This window comes from Panulirus ornatus, chromosome 17, assembly GCF_036320965.1.
Source record: "Panulirus ornatus isolate Po-2019 chromosome 17, ASM3632096v1, whole genome shotgun sequence".
Lineage (NCBI taxonomy): Eukaryota > Metazoa > Arthropoda > Malacostraca > Decapoda > Palinuridae > Panulirus > Panulirus ornatus.
The window spans coordinates 14,449,121-14,464,134 of record NC_092240.1 but is presented as its reverse complement, the minus strand read 5'-3'; the positions used below and the strand labels follow the sequence as shown (position 1 = coordinate 14,464,134).

The window sequence follows — 15,014 nt, the reverse complement described above, 5'->3', positions numbered from 1 at the left end:
TCATAGAAAAAATATGCCTGGGGATAGGGGAGAAAGAATACTTTCCACGTATTCCCTGCGTCTCGTAGAAGGCGACTAAAAGGGAAGGGAGCGGGGGCTGGAAATCCTCCCCTCTCGTTTTTTTTTTTTCTTGTATTTATTTATTTCACTATACTTAGTCGCTGTCTCCAGCGTTAGCAAGACGAAAGAATGTATATACATAAACGCACACACACTGCCATATATATACCTATACATTTCGACGTATACATTGATATAAATACGCAGACATGTACATATATACATATGTATATATTCATACTGCCTTCATTCATTTCTGTCGCCACCCCACCACACATGTAATGGCACCACCACCTTCCTCCCACGCGCGCGAGGTAGCTCTAGGAAAAGACAACAAAGGCCACATTCGTTCACACTCAGTGTCTAGCTGTCATGTGTAATGCACCGAAACCACAGCTTCCTTGCCACATCTAGGCCCCATAAAAGTTTCTATGGTTTACCCGAGCCGCTTCACATACCCTGGTTCATTCCATGGACAGCACGTCCCTCAAAATATTTTTCACTTCATTCCTTCCACCTCCAATATGTTATCCCTGGGTATAGGCGAGAAAGAATACTTCCCACGTATTCCCTGCGTGTCGTAGAAGGCGACTAAAAGGGGAGGGAGCAGGGGTCTGAAAATCATCCCCACCCGTTTTTTACTTTTCAAAAAAAAAAAAAAAAAAAACTACCAGGGCCAAGTGAAGATATTCCCCCTAAGGATCAGAACTCTGTGTTTAACGCTACCTCGGAAATGCGGGAAATGGCGACTATGTACGAAGGGGTTGTCATTTCATGTGTGGCGGGGTGGCGACGGAATGAATAAGGGCAGACATTATGAATTCTGTACATGTGTATATATGTATGTTTGTGCATATATATGTATACGTTGAGATGTATAGGTATGTATATGTATATGTTGAGATGTATAGGTATGTATATGTGCGTGTGTGGACGTGTATGTATATACATGTGTATGTGGGTGGTTGGGCCATTTCGTCTGTTTCCTTGCGCTACCTCGCTAATGCGGGAGGCAGCGAGAAAGTATAATGAATAAATAAATACATATATTAAGAACAAAGTGCATAGCCTAGCGGTAGCATTCCCGCCTGTATGCATGTGTATGTGTACGTATGAATGGGTGGGCCATTCTTCGTCTGTCTCCTGGCGCTACCTCGTTGACGCATGAAAAAGTGATTAAGTATAACATTATATATGGACGGGAATTGAAGCCTTTATATAACAAGATGTTTTTAAGAGGAAATTTAAAATAGAAAGATACAAATAACATGAGAAAATCACCTCCTCACTATAGTGAAGACCGGTGCGGAATTTCCACTCAGGCAACAAACGCTGTTTTCATCCCACACATGACCTTGATGCCCTTCCCATGTGATTTTTCTACAAGGTTAAGGGATCCTTCCAGCAGAAGGGTCTTGAGCTCCTCTGCCGGAATGGTCTGGGATCGTAAAACATGAGGTACGTGTTTGACGCCCTTGGGCACCACGATGTCACAAGTGCGCTCACCGATCCAAAAGCGCTTATTGTAGTATTGGGGGCAAGCTATCACCCCTATGAGTGCAGTTGTCTCCCTGGGCCGTTCACGGAACACCTCCCAGCCGTTCTTCTTGACTAATTTCATGACCTCGTTCTCGGTCACGTTCATGCTGTCCCCACGGGCGTTTACAATGATGCAATCAGGCTGCGATCTTCGGATAGGCACAAAGATTTTTCTCACCTTGGGAGGAGGTTGCAACACTTGCTGGGGAGGCTCGAGGATTTCTTCCACCTTGGGAGGAGTTGCAGTTTGTTGCACCTTGGTAGGAGCTTGCGACCTTTGGATAGGCACAAAGATTGACATGGCCTGAGATGGAGGTTGCAACACTCGCCGGATAGGCTTGAAGTCCTTCCCATAAGGTTGGTGAGGCACAAAGATTGACATCACCTTGGATGGAGGCTGCAACACTCGTCGGGTAGGCTTGACGATTTGTTCCACCTTGGAAGGAGTGTCAGTTTGTTGCACCTTGTGAGGAGATTGCGACCTTTGGATAGGCACAAAGATTGACATGGCCTGAGATGGAGGTTGCAACACTCGCCGGATAGGCTTGAAGTCCTTCCCATAAGGTTGGCGAGGCACAAAGATTGACATCACCTTGGATGGAGGCTGCAACACTCGTCGGGTAGGCTTGACGATTTGTTCCACCTTGGGAGGAGATTGCGACCTTTTGATAGGCACAAAGATTGACATGGCCTGAGATGGAGGTTGCAACACTCGCCGGATAGGCTTGAAGTCCTTCCCATAAGGTTGGCGAGGCACAAAGATTGACATCACCTTGGATGGAGGCTGCAACACTCGTCGGGTAGGCTTGACGATTTGTTCCACCTTGGGAGGAGATTGCGACCTTTTGATAGGCACAAAGATTGACATGGCCTGAGATGGAGGTTGCAACACTCGCCGGATAGGCTTGAAGTCCTTCCCATAAGGTTGGCGAGGCACAAAGATTGACATCACCTTGGATGGAGGCTGCAACACTCGTCGGGTAGGCTTGACGATTTGTTCCACCTTGGAAGGAGTGTCAGTTTGTTGCACCTTGTGAGGAGATTGCGACCTTTGGATAGGCACAAAGATTGACATGGCCTGAGATGGAGGTTGCAACACTCGCCGGATAGGCTTGAAGTCCTTCCCATAAGGTTGGCGAGGCACAAAGATTGACATCACCTTGGATGGAGGCTGCAACACTCGTCGTGTAGGCTTGACGATTTGTTGCACCTTGGGAGGAGTGTCAGTTTGTTGCACCTTGTGAGGAGATTGCGACCTTTGGATAGGCACAAAGATTGACATGGCCTGAGATGGAGGTTGCAACACCCGCCGGATAGGCTTGAAGTCCTTTCCATAAGGTTGGCGAGGCACAAAGATTGACATCACCTTGGATGGAGGCTGCAACACTCGTCGGGTAGGCTTGACGATTTGTTCCACCTTGGAAGGAGTGTCAGTTTGTTGCACCTTGTGAGGAGATTGCGACCTTTGGATAGGCACAAAGATTGACATGGCCTGAGATGGAGGTTGCAAAACTCGCCGGATAGGCTTGAAGTCCTTCCCATAAGGTTGGCGAGGCACAAAGATTGACATCACCTTGGATGGAGGCTGCAACACTCGTCGAGTAGGCTTGACGATTCGTTCCACCTTGGGAGGAGTGTCAGTTTGTTGCACCTTGTGAGGAGATTGCGACCTTTGGATAGGCACAAAGATTGACATGGCCTGAGATGGAGGTTGCAACACTCGCCGGATAGGCTTGAAGTCCTTCCCATAAGGTTGGTGTGGCACAAAGATTGACATCACCTTGGATGGAGGCTGCAACACTCGTCGGGTAGGTTTGACGACTTGTTCCACCTTATGAGGAGTTGCAGTTCCTTCCACCTTAGGAGGAGCTTTACTCTTATCATCGTAATCAACCACTTGGTATGGAAGAACCTGCTGTGTCTCTATCTTCTCCTCCTCCATCTCAGAGAGATACCCACGTAACCTCTGAACCTCTTGGCTGAGGAGGATAATATCTTGTCGTTCGGCTTCACGGCGTTTCTCATCGTCATCAAGAAGCTGGCGTAGCTGCTGGTTCTGTCTACGAAGAGCCTCCACCACTCCAGAATCATGTTCGACTGCACTATGCTCTGGCTTGTTTTGAGTTGGAGTCTCAGTGTCAGAGGTTGGATTCTCGCTGATAGCAGAGACTAGAGTCTCATGACGAGCTATCCTCACCGGCGTACAGCCCCGACCGTCTTCTATGCATTTCGAAATGTCCCTCACTAAGGGGGAAAGGTAATCTAATGCCTCATCATCAGCAGAGGGCGTGTATCCCTGTGCAGAGTCATCTACGTTCCGCAAATATAAGAACCCGTCGGCGTCCACGGAGACGATCTCCTTGGCCCAGACCGCGGTCACGACGTGTGTGAACACCAGGCAACCAAGGAGGAACCCAGTAATCCGTCGCAATTCCATTATTTTCAAATTCGATTTAAAGAAGGAAAATCGGGAGCTACAGATCTGTGTCACAAAGATGTGGAGAGGACAGATGTTACCTGGTGGTGTCATCAGGTTACGAAATGTTTGTGGAAGAGGGTGGAGGGGAATGCGTGGCAGTAGCTGGCATGTGGGAATGGAAATGGGGTGTTTGGCAGTAGTTGGGATGGTATTTGGAATGGGAAGTAATGAGATGTGGGAATGTAGCTGGGCAAAGTTGGCGTGTTGAGTTCATATGTGGGAAAGTAGCTCGACAGTAATTGATGTGTTGTGTGGGGTGTCGGGGAGTAGATGAGATGTGAGAATGAAGCTGGGTAATAGGTGGGGTGTTGCATGGGGTGTGGGTGAGTAGTTGAGATATGGCAATGTAGCTGGCATATGGTTGGGGTGTTGTGTGGGTGATGGTGACTAGCTAACATGTGGGAATGTAGCTGGGCAAATAGTAAGGGTGTTGTGTGGGGTGTCATAGAGTAGTTGAGATGTGAGACATACTAATTAGGCAAAAGATGGGATTTTGTTTGGGTTGCAGAGGAGTAGATGAAATGTAAGAATGTAGTTGGGCAAATAGAAGGAGCTTTGTGGTTAGGGTGTCGGGGAGTAGATGAGATGTGAGAATGAAGCTGGGTAATAGGTGGGGTGTTGCATGGAGTGTCAGGGAGTAGTTGAGATGTGGCAATGTAGCTGGCATATGGATGGGGTGTTTTGTGGGTGATGGGGACTAGCTAACATGTGAGAATATAGCTAGACAATAGTTGGGGTGTTGTGTGGGGTGTCAGGGAGTAGTTGAGATGTGAGACATGCTAATCAGGTAATATTTGGGATTTTGTTTGGGGTGCAAAGTAGATGAAACGTGAGAATGTAGCTGGTCAAATAGTAGGGGCTTTCTGTGGGGTGTCGGGGAGTAGTTGAGATGTGGCAATGTAGCTGGCATATGGTTGGGGTGTTCTGTGGGTGATGGTGACTAGATGACATGTGGGAATGTAGCTGGACAATAATTGATGTGTTGTGTGGGGTGTCGGGAAGTAGATGAGATGTGAGAATGAAGCTGGGTAATAGGTGGGATGTTGCATGGGGCGTCGGGGAGTAGTTGAGATGTGGCACTGTAGCTGGCATATGGTTTCGGTGTTTTGTGGGTGAGGTGACTAGATGACATGTGTTAATATAGCTGGACAATAATTGATGTGTTGTGTGGGGTGTCGGGGAGTAGTTGAGATGTGAGAATGAAGCTGGGTAATAGGTGGGGTGTTGCATGGGGTGTCGGAGAGTAGTTGAGGTGTGGCAATGTAGGTGGCCTATGGTTGGGGTGTTGTGTGGGTGATGGTGACTAGATGACATGTGGGAATATAGCTGGATAATAGTTGGGGTGTTGTGTGGGGTGTCAGGGAGTAGTTGAGATGTGGCCAATGTAGCTAGGTAATAGTTGGGGTGTTGTATGTGGCGTCATGGAGTAGTTGAGATGTGACATCCTAATTGGGCAATAGTTGGGATCTTCTGTAGGGTGCTGGGGAGTAGGTGAAACGTGAGAATGTAGCTGGTCAATTAGTAGGGGCTTTGTGTGGTGTGTCAGGGAGTAGTTGAGATGTGGCCAATGTAGCTTGGCAATAGTTGGGGTGTTGTGTGTGGTGTCATGGAGTAGGTGAGATATGACATCCTAATTGGGCAATAGTTGGGATCTTGTGTGGGGTGAAGGGGAGTAGATGAAACGTGGGAAAGTATCGGGGCAATTTTTGGGCTCTTGTGTGGTGCGTTGGGGAGTACTTGAGATGTAGAAATATAAGTGAACAATAGTTTCGGTGTTTTGTAGGGTGTCGGTGACTAGTAGAAAAGTAGGAATGTTGCTGAGCAATAGTTGGTATGATGTGTGGGATGTCAGAGACTAGTTGAGATGTGGGGATGTAATTGGACAACAGTTGTGATGCTGTGTGGAAGGTCAGGAAGTACAGGTGTGAGAATGTATCTGGGCAATATTTGAGATCTTGTGTGTTGCGTCGGGAAGTACTTGAGATATAAGAATTTAGGTGGGCAATACTTACGGTGGTGTTTGGGATGTCGGTGAGTAGCTGTGGTGTGGGAATGTACCGGTGGAGTCTTTCAAAATTTGGGGCGTAATTTGGTTTGTTGGTGAGTAGTTGAGATGAGGTAACATAGCAGAGATATCGGGCAGTAACACGAGTTTTTGGTAGTGACTGGTCATGTGTTTGGGTTCCAGAGTATTTGATCTTGCTTCCAAGAATATATATACATATATATGAATATATGCATAAAAAGATATATTCTTTCGGAAAACTTTTTAGATATCTCACGTTCTTTTAGCCGGCCAAAAGTATAGGGGAGGTATATATACAGTATTTCTCAAAGATAGTCAAAAACTACAGTACACTGAGAATATGCAGAGATGAATTAACAAAATATGGATTACGCTTTTACACAAAGCAACGAAATTTTAATTTATACGTTAGATTGCATTGGAGGAAACGTAACTACTGTCGACAAAACCAAGTAATCAAGCGAGAGACGCAGGTAGAACATGATGGCGAATATCTGTGCTGAGGAAGAAAGATAATGCCTTAAGAACACTTTTTCTTGTGGGATGAACTTTTGGTACATCTAATGTGAAGCTCCTCAGACCCTACACAAACTCTACCTCTCAAGTTTACAAGACTTTACGCACAGGAGTTCCTACGTTAAGGTGGGAGTTTATCTTGGTTTTATATAAACTTGGTTTTATATAAACTTATCCTCATTAGGACCATGCACCCCACACAAGATCCCAACTATTGCCCACTTAGGATGTCACATCTCAACTACTCCATGACACCACACAAAACACCCCAACTATTGCACAGCTACATTGGCCACATCTCAACTACTCCCTGACACCCCACACAATACCCCAACTATTGTCCAGCTATATTCTCACATGTTAGCTGGTCACCATCACCCAACCAACACCCCAACCATATGCCAGCTACATTGCCACATCTCAACTACTCCCCGACACCCCACAGAAAGCCCCTACTATTTGCCCAGCTACATTCTCAAGTTTCATCTACTCCTCTGCACCCCAAACAAAATCCCAACTATTACCTAATTAGTATGTCTCACATCTCAACTACTCCCTGACACCCCACACAACACCCCAACTATTGCCCAGCTATATTCCCACATGTTAGCTGGTCACCATCACCCACATAACACCCCAACCATATGCCAGCTACATTGCCACATCTCAACTACTCCCTGACACCCCATGCAACACCCCACCTATTACCCAGCTTCATTCTCACATCTCATCTACTCCCCGACACCCCACACAACACATCAATTAATGTTGAGCTACATACCCCCATATGAACTACTACTGAACACGCCAACGTTGCCCAGCTACATTCCCACAGCTCATTACTTTCCATTCCAAATACTATCCCAACTACTGCCAAGCACCCCATTTCCATTCCCACATGCCAGCTACTGCCACGCATTGCCCTCCACCCTATTCCACAAACATTTCGTGACCTGATGACTGTAGTGACTTGACACTTGCTTTTATCATAACCTTCACTATACTCCTATTTCTTCACTGAATCCCGTCTTTACAATACCTTAAGCTAAGGACGCAAGACCGTCCTGTTTCCAAGATACGCTTATCTTAACTAAGCTGGGTACACTACACTCTTAACTAAGTTGGGTACACTACACTCTTATCTTAACTAAGCTGGGTACACTACACTCTTAACTAAGCTGGGTACACTACACTCTTATCGTAACTAAGCTGGGTACACTAAACTCTTATCTTAACTAAGCTGGGTACACTACACTCTTATCTCAACTAAGCTGGGTACACTACACTCTTCCAGACAACATCCTTACCTTCACCAACGCGTAATTTCTACTAACTTAGGTTCATTTTGTGTTGAGTTTGTATCATTACACCATCATCTTCACAAAGCTAGGTTCAGTATATTCGTCTTCACTACACCTTCATCTTCACTACAAATGCCATCATCACTACACCCGAAATACTCCTTCATCTTCATTGTAAAGGTCAGTACCACAGCACATCCATCACTGCAACTTCACTGCTGCTTACCTTTGACCTAGCTGCTAGGGTGAGGTGAAGGAAAGGTTAGCACACACACACACACACACACACACACACACAATCCAGAAGTGAAACAAGACAGGGATGTTCGGACAGTATCTGCTGGGAAGGTGTGTGGTGACAGGAGTACGAGAGTGGCAGAAGGTCAATGAAAGGTTGTTTTGACTGTAAATGAACAGCGTGAGGCGAACAACAGAAAGAATAGGGGCAGAAACCAGAAGGAAAAAAATGCAGTTTGAGGGACCTTTGATTATGTTAAATGAAACAGTGACAAATATGGGTGGAGTGCTTAAAACAAGGTTGCGCTCGAAGCGAGGGTCCTGCCATGTCATGTTTGGCGGGAAAAAAGGAAGCGAAGCCTCGTCAAAGATGAAGTTTGGCAAGACAACAGGATTCGACAGGTTGTGGCTGATCTTATCATCAAAAAAACTGACTGACGATAATAACCCAGCCCAGTGCATCTATACTGACGATCCTTCCGACTCTGCCACTGGGAGGCCAGGCAGTGCTGCCATTGTGATCCAGCCCAGTGGTAATAGATGAGAGAAAAATGTGAGAATAAACAACCGAGCATCTACTCTACAAACTGAATTGTTCGCTACACTTATCGCTCTTCATCAGTCTACCTAGAAATCACTGCCACAGACAGTTTAATTATCTGTGATTCTTTATCTTCACTACTTGTCCTTAACCCCCTGAGATCAGAATGTAACATGCTGGTCTCTGAAGCCAGACACAAAAACTCAGACATTATTGCTCAAGGGATTCAAATCAAATTGTTATGGATTCCCTCTCATATAGGCCTCCGTGAGCTTGACAAACTGATGCTTTAGCCAAACTTGCAATTAGTAATGTTGAAAACAACATTGGGTTGTCAATTTGAAGCCTCTAAACAGCAATTAGAAAGGAACTAATTGACCTCTTTGAAGCACGAAAACGAGTTCAGATAAGGACAAGTATTCTATTTCGGACGGATCTTAGTGGGCAGTGATTTCGGTGTATTTTGACCAGCTAGCAAGAGAGTGGATGTGACCGGATTGAGCTCATTCTTGGTGTGTTCCTAGCGCTACCTCGCTGAATCGGGAAACGGTACCCATAGCACACATACCGGGCAGAAGAGCTGGTTAAGAAGTGTGAGGATGTGTGTTTGTGTGGTGAGCGCACGTAAGTTGAAGGATACTATCAGAGAGTTGGATGATTTCCAGATTGCAAATGAGAAAGCGCAACCTATACATACATGTTTTGTGTGTGATCTCGGAGACTTTGAACTTCGGGTAACTTATTAAGCAACATTCAAATTATTCCGTTGTTTTATCATCGAAAAAATATTCCTGGGGATAGGGGAGAAAGAATACTTCCCACGTATTCCCTGCGTCTCGTAGAAGGCGACTAAAAGGGAAGGGAGCGGGGGCTGGAAATCCTCCCCTCTCGTTTTTTTTTTTTTTCTTGTATTTATTTATTTCACTATACTTAGTCGCTGTCTCCAGCGTTAGCAAGACGAAAGAATGTATATACATAATCGCACACACACTGCCATATATATACCTATACATTTCGACGTATACATTGATATAAATACACAGACATGTACATATATACATATGTATATATTCATACTGCCTTCATTCATTTCTGTCGCCACCCCACCACACATGTAATGGCACCACCACCTTCCTCCCACGCGCGCGAGGTAGCTCTAGGAAAAGACAACAAAGGCCACATTCGTTCACACTCAGTGTCTAGCTGTCATGTGTAATGCACCGAAACCACAGCTTCCTTGCCACATCTAGGCCCCATAAAAGTTTCTATGGTTTACCCGAGCCGCTTCACATACCCTGGTTCATTCCATGGACAGCACGTCCCTCAAAATATTTTTCACTTCATTCCTTCCACCTCCAATATGTTATCCCTGGGTATAGGCGAGAAAGAATACTTCCCACGTATTCCCTGCGTGTCGTAGAAGGCGACTAAAAGGGGAGGGAGCAGGGGTCTGAAAATCATCCCCACCCGTTCTTTACTTTTCAAAAAAAAAAAAAAAAACTACCAGGGCCAAGTGAAGATATTCCCCCTAAGGATCAGAACTCTGTTTTTAACGCTACCTCGGAAATGCGGGAAATGGCGACTATGTACGAAGGGGTTGTCATTTCATGTGTGGCGGGGTGGCGACGGAAATGAATAAGGGCAGACATTATGAACTCTGTACATGTGTATATATGTATGTTTGTGCATATATATGTATACGTTGAGATGTATAGGTATGTATATGTATATGTTGAGATGTATAGGTATGTATATGTGCGTGTGTGGACGTGTATGTATATACATGTGTATGTGGGTGGTTGAGCCATTTCGTCTGTTTCCTTGCGCTACCTCGCGAGACAGCGACAAAGTATAATGAATAAATAAATACATATATTAAGAAGAAAGTGCATAGCCTAGCGGTAGCATTCCCGCCTATATGCATGTGTATGTGTACGTATGAATGGATGGGCCATTCTTCGTCTGTATCCTGGCGCTACCTCATTGACGAATGAAAAAGTGGTTAAGTATAACATTATATATGGACGGGAATGGAAGCCTTTATATAACGAGATGTTTTTGAGAGGAAATTTAAAATTGAAAGATACAAATAACATGAGAAAATCACCTCCTCACTATAGTGAAGACCGGTGCGAAATTTCCACTCAGGCAACAAACGCTGTTTTCATCCCACACATGACCTTGATGCCCTTCCCATGTGATTTTTCTACAAGGTTAAGGGATCCTTCCAGCAGAAGGGTCTTGAGCTCCTCTGCCGGAATGGTCTGGGATCGTAAAACATGAGGTACGTGTTTGACGCCCTTGGGCACCACGATGTCACAAGTGCGCTCACCGATCCAAAAGCGCTTATTATAGTATTGGGGGCAAGCCATCACCCCTATGAGTGCAGTTGTCTCCCTGGGCCGTTCACGGAACACCTCCCAGCCGTTCTTCTTGACTAATTTCATGACCTCGTTCTCGGTCACGTTCATGCTGTCCCCACGGGCGTTTACAATGATGCAATCAGGCTGCGATCTTCGGATAGGCACAAAGATTTTTCTCACCTTGGAAGCAGGTTGCAACACTTGCTGGGGAGGCTCGACGATTTGTTCCACCTTGGGAGGAGATTGCGACCTAGGCACAAAGATTGACATGGCCTGAGATGGAGGTTGCAACACTCGCCGGATAGGCTTGAAGTCTTTCCCATAAGGTTGGCGAGGCACAAAGATTGACATCACCTTGGATGGAGGCTGCAACACTCGTCGGGTAGGCTTGACGATTTGTTCCACCTTGGGAGGAGATTGCGACCTTTTGATAGGCACAAAGATTGACATGGCCTGAGATGGAGGTTGCAACACTCGCCGGATAGGCTTGAAGTCCTTCCCATAAGGTTGGCGAGGCACAAAGATTGACATCACCTTGGATGGAGGCTGCAACACTCGTCGGGTAGGCTTGACGATTTGTTCCACCTTCTGAGGAGTGTCAGTTTGTTGCACCTTATGAGGAGATTGCGACCTTTTGATAGGCACAAAGATTGACATGACCTGAGATGGAGGTTGCAACACTCGACGGATAGGCTTGAAGTCCTTCCCATAAGGTTGGCGAGGCACAAAGATTGACATCACCTTGGATGGAGGCTGCAACACTCGTCGGGTAGGCTTGACGATTTGTTCCACCTTGGAAGGAGTGTCAGTTTGTTGCACCTTGTGAGGAGATTGCGACCTTTGGATAGGCACAAAGATTGACATGGCCTGAGATGGAGGTTGCAACACTCGCCGGATAGGCTTGAAGTCCTTCCCATAAGGTTGGCGAGGCACAAAGATTGACATCACCTTGGATGGAGGCTGCAACACTCGTCGGGTAGGCTTGACGATTTGTTCCACCTTGGGAGGAGATTGCGACCTTTTGATAGGCACAAAGATTGACATGGCCTGAGATGGAGGTTGCAACACTCGCCGGATAGGCTTGAAGTCCTTCCCATAAGGTTGGTGAGGCACAAAGATTGACATCACCTTGGATGGAGGCTGCAACACTCGTCGGGTAGGCTTGACGATTTGTTCCACCTTGGGAGGAGATTGCGACCTTTTGATAGGCACAAAGATTGACATGACCTGAGATGGAGGTTGCAACACTCGACGGATAGGCTTGAAGTCCTTCCCATAAGGTTGGTGAGGCACAAAGATTGACATCACCTTGGATGGAGGCTGCAACACTCGTCGGGTAGGCTTGACGATTTGTTCCACCTTGGAAGGAGTGTCAGTTTGTTGCACCTTGTGAGGAGATTGCGACCTTTGGATAGGCACAAAGATTGACATGGCCTGAGATGGAGGTTGCAACACTCGACGGATAGGCTTGAAGTCCTTCCCATAAGGTTGGTGAGGCACAAAGATTGACATCACCTTGGACGGAGGCTGCAACACTCGTCGGGTAGGCTTGACGATTTGTTCCACCTTGGAAGGAGTGTCAGTTTGTTGCACCTTGTGAGGAGATTGCGACCTTTGGATAGGCACAAAGATTGACATGGCCTGAGATGGAGGTTGCAACACGCGCCGGATAGGCTTGAAGTCCTTCCCATAAGGTTTGCGAGGCACAAAGATTGACATCACCTTGGATGGAGGCTGCAACACTCGTCGGGTAGGTTTGACGACTTGTTCCACCTTATGAGGAGTTGCAGTTCCTTCCACCTTAGGAGGAGCTTTACTCTTATCATCGTAATCAACCACTTGGTATGGAAGAACCTGCTGTGTCTCTATCTTCTCCTCCTCCATCTCAGAGAGATACCCACGTAACCTCTGAACCTCTTGGCTGAGGAGGATAATATCTTGTCGTTCGGCTTCACGGCGTTTCTCATCGTCATCAAGAAGCTGGCGTAGCTGCTGGTTCTGTCTACGAAGAGCCTCCACCACTCCAGAATCATGTTCGACTGCACTATGCTCTGGCTTGTTTTGAGTTGGAGTCTCAGTGTCAGAGGTTGGATTCTCGCTGATAGCAGAGACAGTAGTCTCGCTGATAGCAGAGGCTGGAGTCTCATGACGAGCTATCCTCACCGGCGTACAGCCCCGTCCGTCTTCTATGCATTTCGAAATGTCCCTCACTAAGGGGGAAAGGTAATCTAATGCCTCATCATCAGCAGAGGGCGTGTATCCCTGTGCAGAGTCATCTACGTTCTGCAAATATAAGAACCCGTCGGCGTCCACGGAGACGATCTCCTTGGCCCAGACCGCGGTCACGACGTGTGTGAACACCAGGCAACCAAGGAGGAACCCAGTAATCCGTCGCAATTCCATTATTTTCAAACTCGATTAAAAGAAGGAAAATCGGGAGCTACAGATCTGTGTCGCAAGGATGTGGAGAAGACAGATGTTACCTGGTGGTGTCATCAGGTTATGAAATGTTTGTGGAAGAGGGTGGAGGGGAGTGCGTGGCAGTAGCTGGCATGTGGGAATGGAAATGGGGTGCTTGGCAGTAGTTGGGATGGTATTTGGAATGGGAAGTAATGAGATGTGGGAATGTAGCTGGGCAAAGTTGGCGTGTTGAGTAGTAGTTCATATGTGGGTATGTAGCTCGACAGTAATTGATGTGTTGTATGGGGTGTCGGGGAGTAGATGAGATGTGAGAATGAAGCTGGGTAATAGGTGGGGTGTTGCATGGGGTGTCGGAGAGTAGTTGAGATTTGGCAATGTAGCTGGCATATGGTTGGGGTGTTGTGTGGGTGATGGTGACTAGCTAACATGTGGGAATGTAGCTAGGCAAATAGTAAGGGTGTTGTGTGGGGTGTCATGGAGTAGTTGAGATGTGAGACATTCTAATTAGGCAAAAGATGGGATTTTGTTTGGGTTGCAGAGGAGTAGATGAATCGTAAGAATGTAGTTGGGCAAATAGTAGGGGCTTTGTGTGGTGTGTCGGGGAGTAGTTGAGATGTGGCAATATAGCTGGGTAATAGGTGGGGTGTTGCATGGGGTGTCGGGGAGTAGTTAAGATGTGGGAATGTAGCTGGCATATGGCTGGGGTGTTGTGTGTGTGATGGTGACCAGCTAACATGTGGGAATATAGCTGGACAATAATTGATGTGTTGTGTGGGGTGTCGGGGAGTAGTTGAGATGTGAGAATGAAGCTGGGTAATAGGTGGGGTGTTGCATGGGGTGTTAGGGAGTAGTTGAGATGTGGCAATGTAGCTGGCATATGGTTAGGGTGTTGTGTGGGTGATGATGACTAGCTAACATGTGGGAATATAGCTGGATAATAATTGATGTGTTGTGTGGGGTGTCGGGGAGTAGATGAGATGTGAGAATGAAGCTGGGTAATAGGTGGGGTGTTGCATGGGGTGTCAGGGAGTAGTTGAGATGTGAGACATATTAATTAGGTAAGAGTTGGGATTTTGTTTGGGTTGCAGAGGAGTAGATGAAACGTGAGAATGTAGGTGGGCAAATAGTAGGGGCTTTGTGTGGGGTGTTAGGGATTAGTTGAGATGTGGCAATGTAGCTGGCATATGGTTGGGGTGTTGTGTGGGTAATGGTGACCAACTAACATGTGGGAATATAGCTGGACAATAGTAGGGGCTTTGTGTGGGGTGTTAGGGATTAGTTGAGATGTGGCAATGTAGCTGGCATATGGTTGGGGTGTTGTGTGGGTAATGGTGACCAACTAACATGTGGGAATATAGCTGTACAATAGTAGGGGCTTTGTGTGGGGTGTCAGGGAGTAGTTGAGATGTGGCCAATGTAGCTGGCCAATAGTTGGGGTGTTGTGTGTGGTGTCGTGGAGTAGTTGAGATGTGACATCCTAATTGGGTAATAGTTGGGATCTTGTGTGGGATATATGTGTCGGAGGTGGAGG

The 15,014-nt window shown here is 46.5% G+C and overlaps 2 protein-coding genes across 4 annotated transcripts; both read right to left on the bottom strand.

Annotated features, from left to right (window-relative positions):
- Positions 1 to 1,303: 1,303 nt before the first annotated feature.
- LOC139754564 (uncharacterized) lies at positions 1,304 to 4,056 on the bottom strand. Of its 3 annotated transcripts, none has more exons than XM_071671932.1 (3): positions 3,380 to 4,055; positions 2,243 to 2,758; positions 1,304 to 2,035 (listed from the first exon to the last, which is right to left on the bottom strand). In XM_071671932.1, exons 1-3 carry the CDS (start codon positions 4,034 to 4,036, stop codon positions 1,379 to 1,381), a joined length of 1,830 nt encoding a protein of 609 aa, XP_071528033.1. In that variant the 5' UTR covers positions 4,037 to 4,055; the 3' UTR covers positions 1,304 to 1,378. The 3 variants fall into 3 exon arrangements, with proteins under 3 accessions (XP_071528033.1, XP_071528034.1, XP_071528032.1); XM_071671933.1 differs by lacking the exon at positions 2,243 to 2,758 and adding an exon at positions 2,810 to 3,172 and having other exon boundaries at positions 3,380 to 4,054; XM_071671931.1 differs by having other exon boundaries at positions 1,304 to 2,758; positions 3,380 to 4,056.
- Positions 4,057 to 10,774: 6,718 nt separating this feature from the next.
- LOC139754563 (uncharacterized) lies at positions 10,775 to 13,492 on the bottom strand. Its single transcript, XM_071671930.1, has 2 exons — positions 12,785 to 13,492; positions 10,775 to 12,010 (listed from the first exon to the last, which is right to left on the bottom strand). The coding sequence occupies exons 1-2, from the start codon at positions 13,463 to 13,465 to the stop codon at positions 10,844 to 10,846; spliced, it is 1,848 nt and encodes a 615-aa protein (XP_071528031.1). The 5' UTR covers positions 13,466 to 13,492; the 3' UTR covers positions 10,775 to 10,843.
- Between the last annotated feature and the right edge of the window lie 1,522 nt (positions 13,493 to 15,014).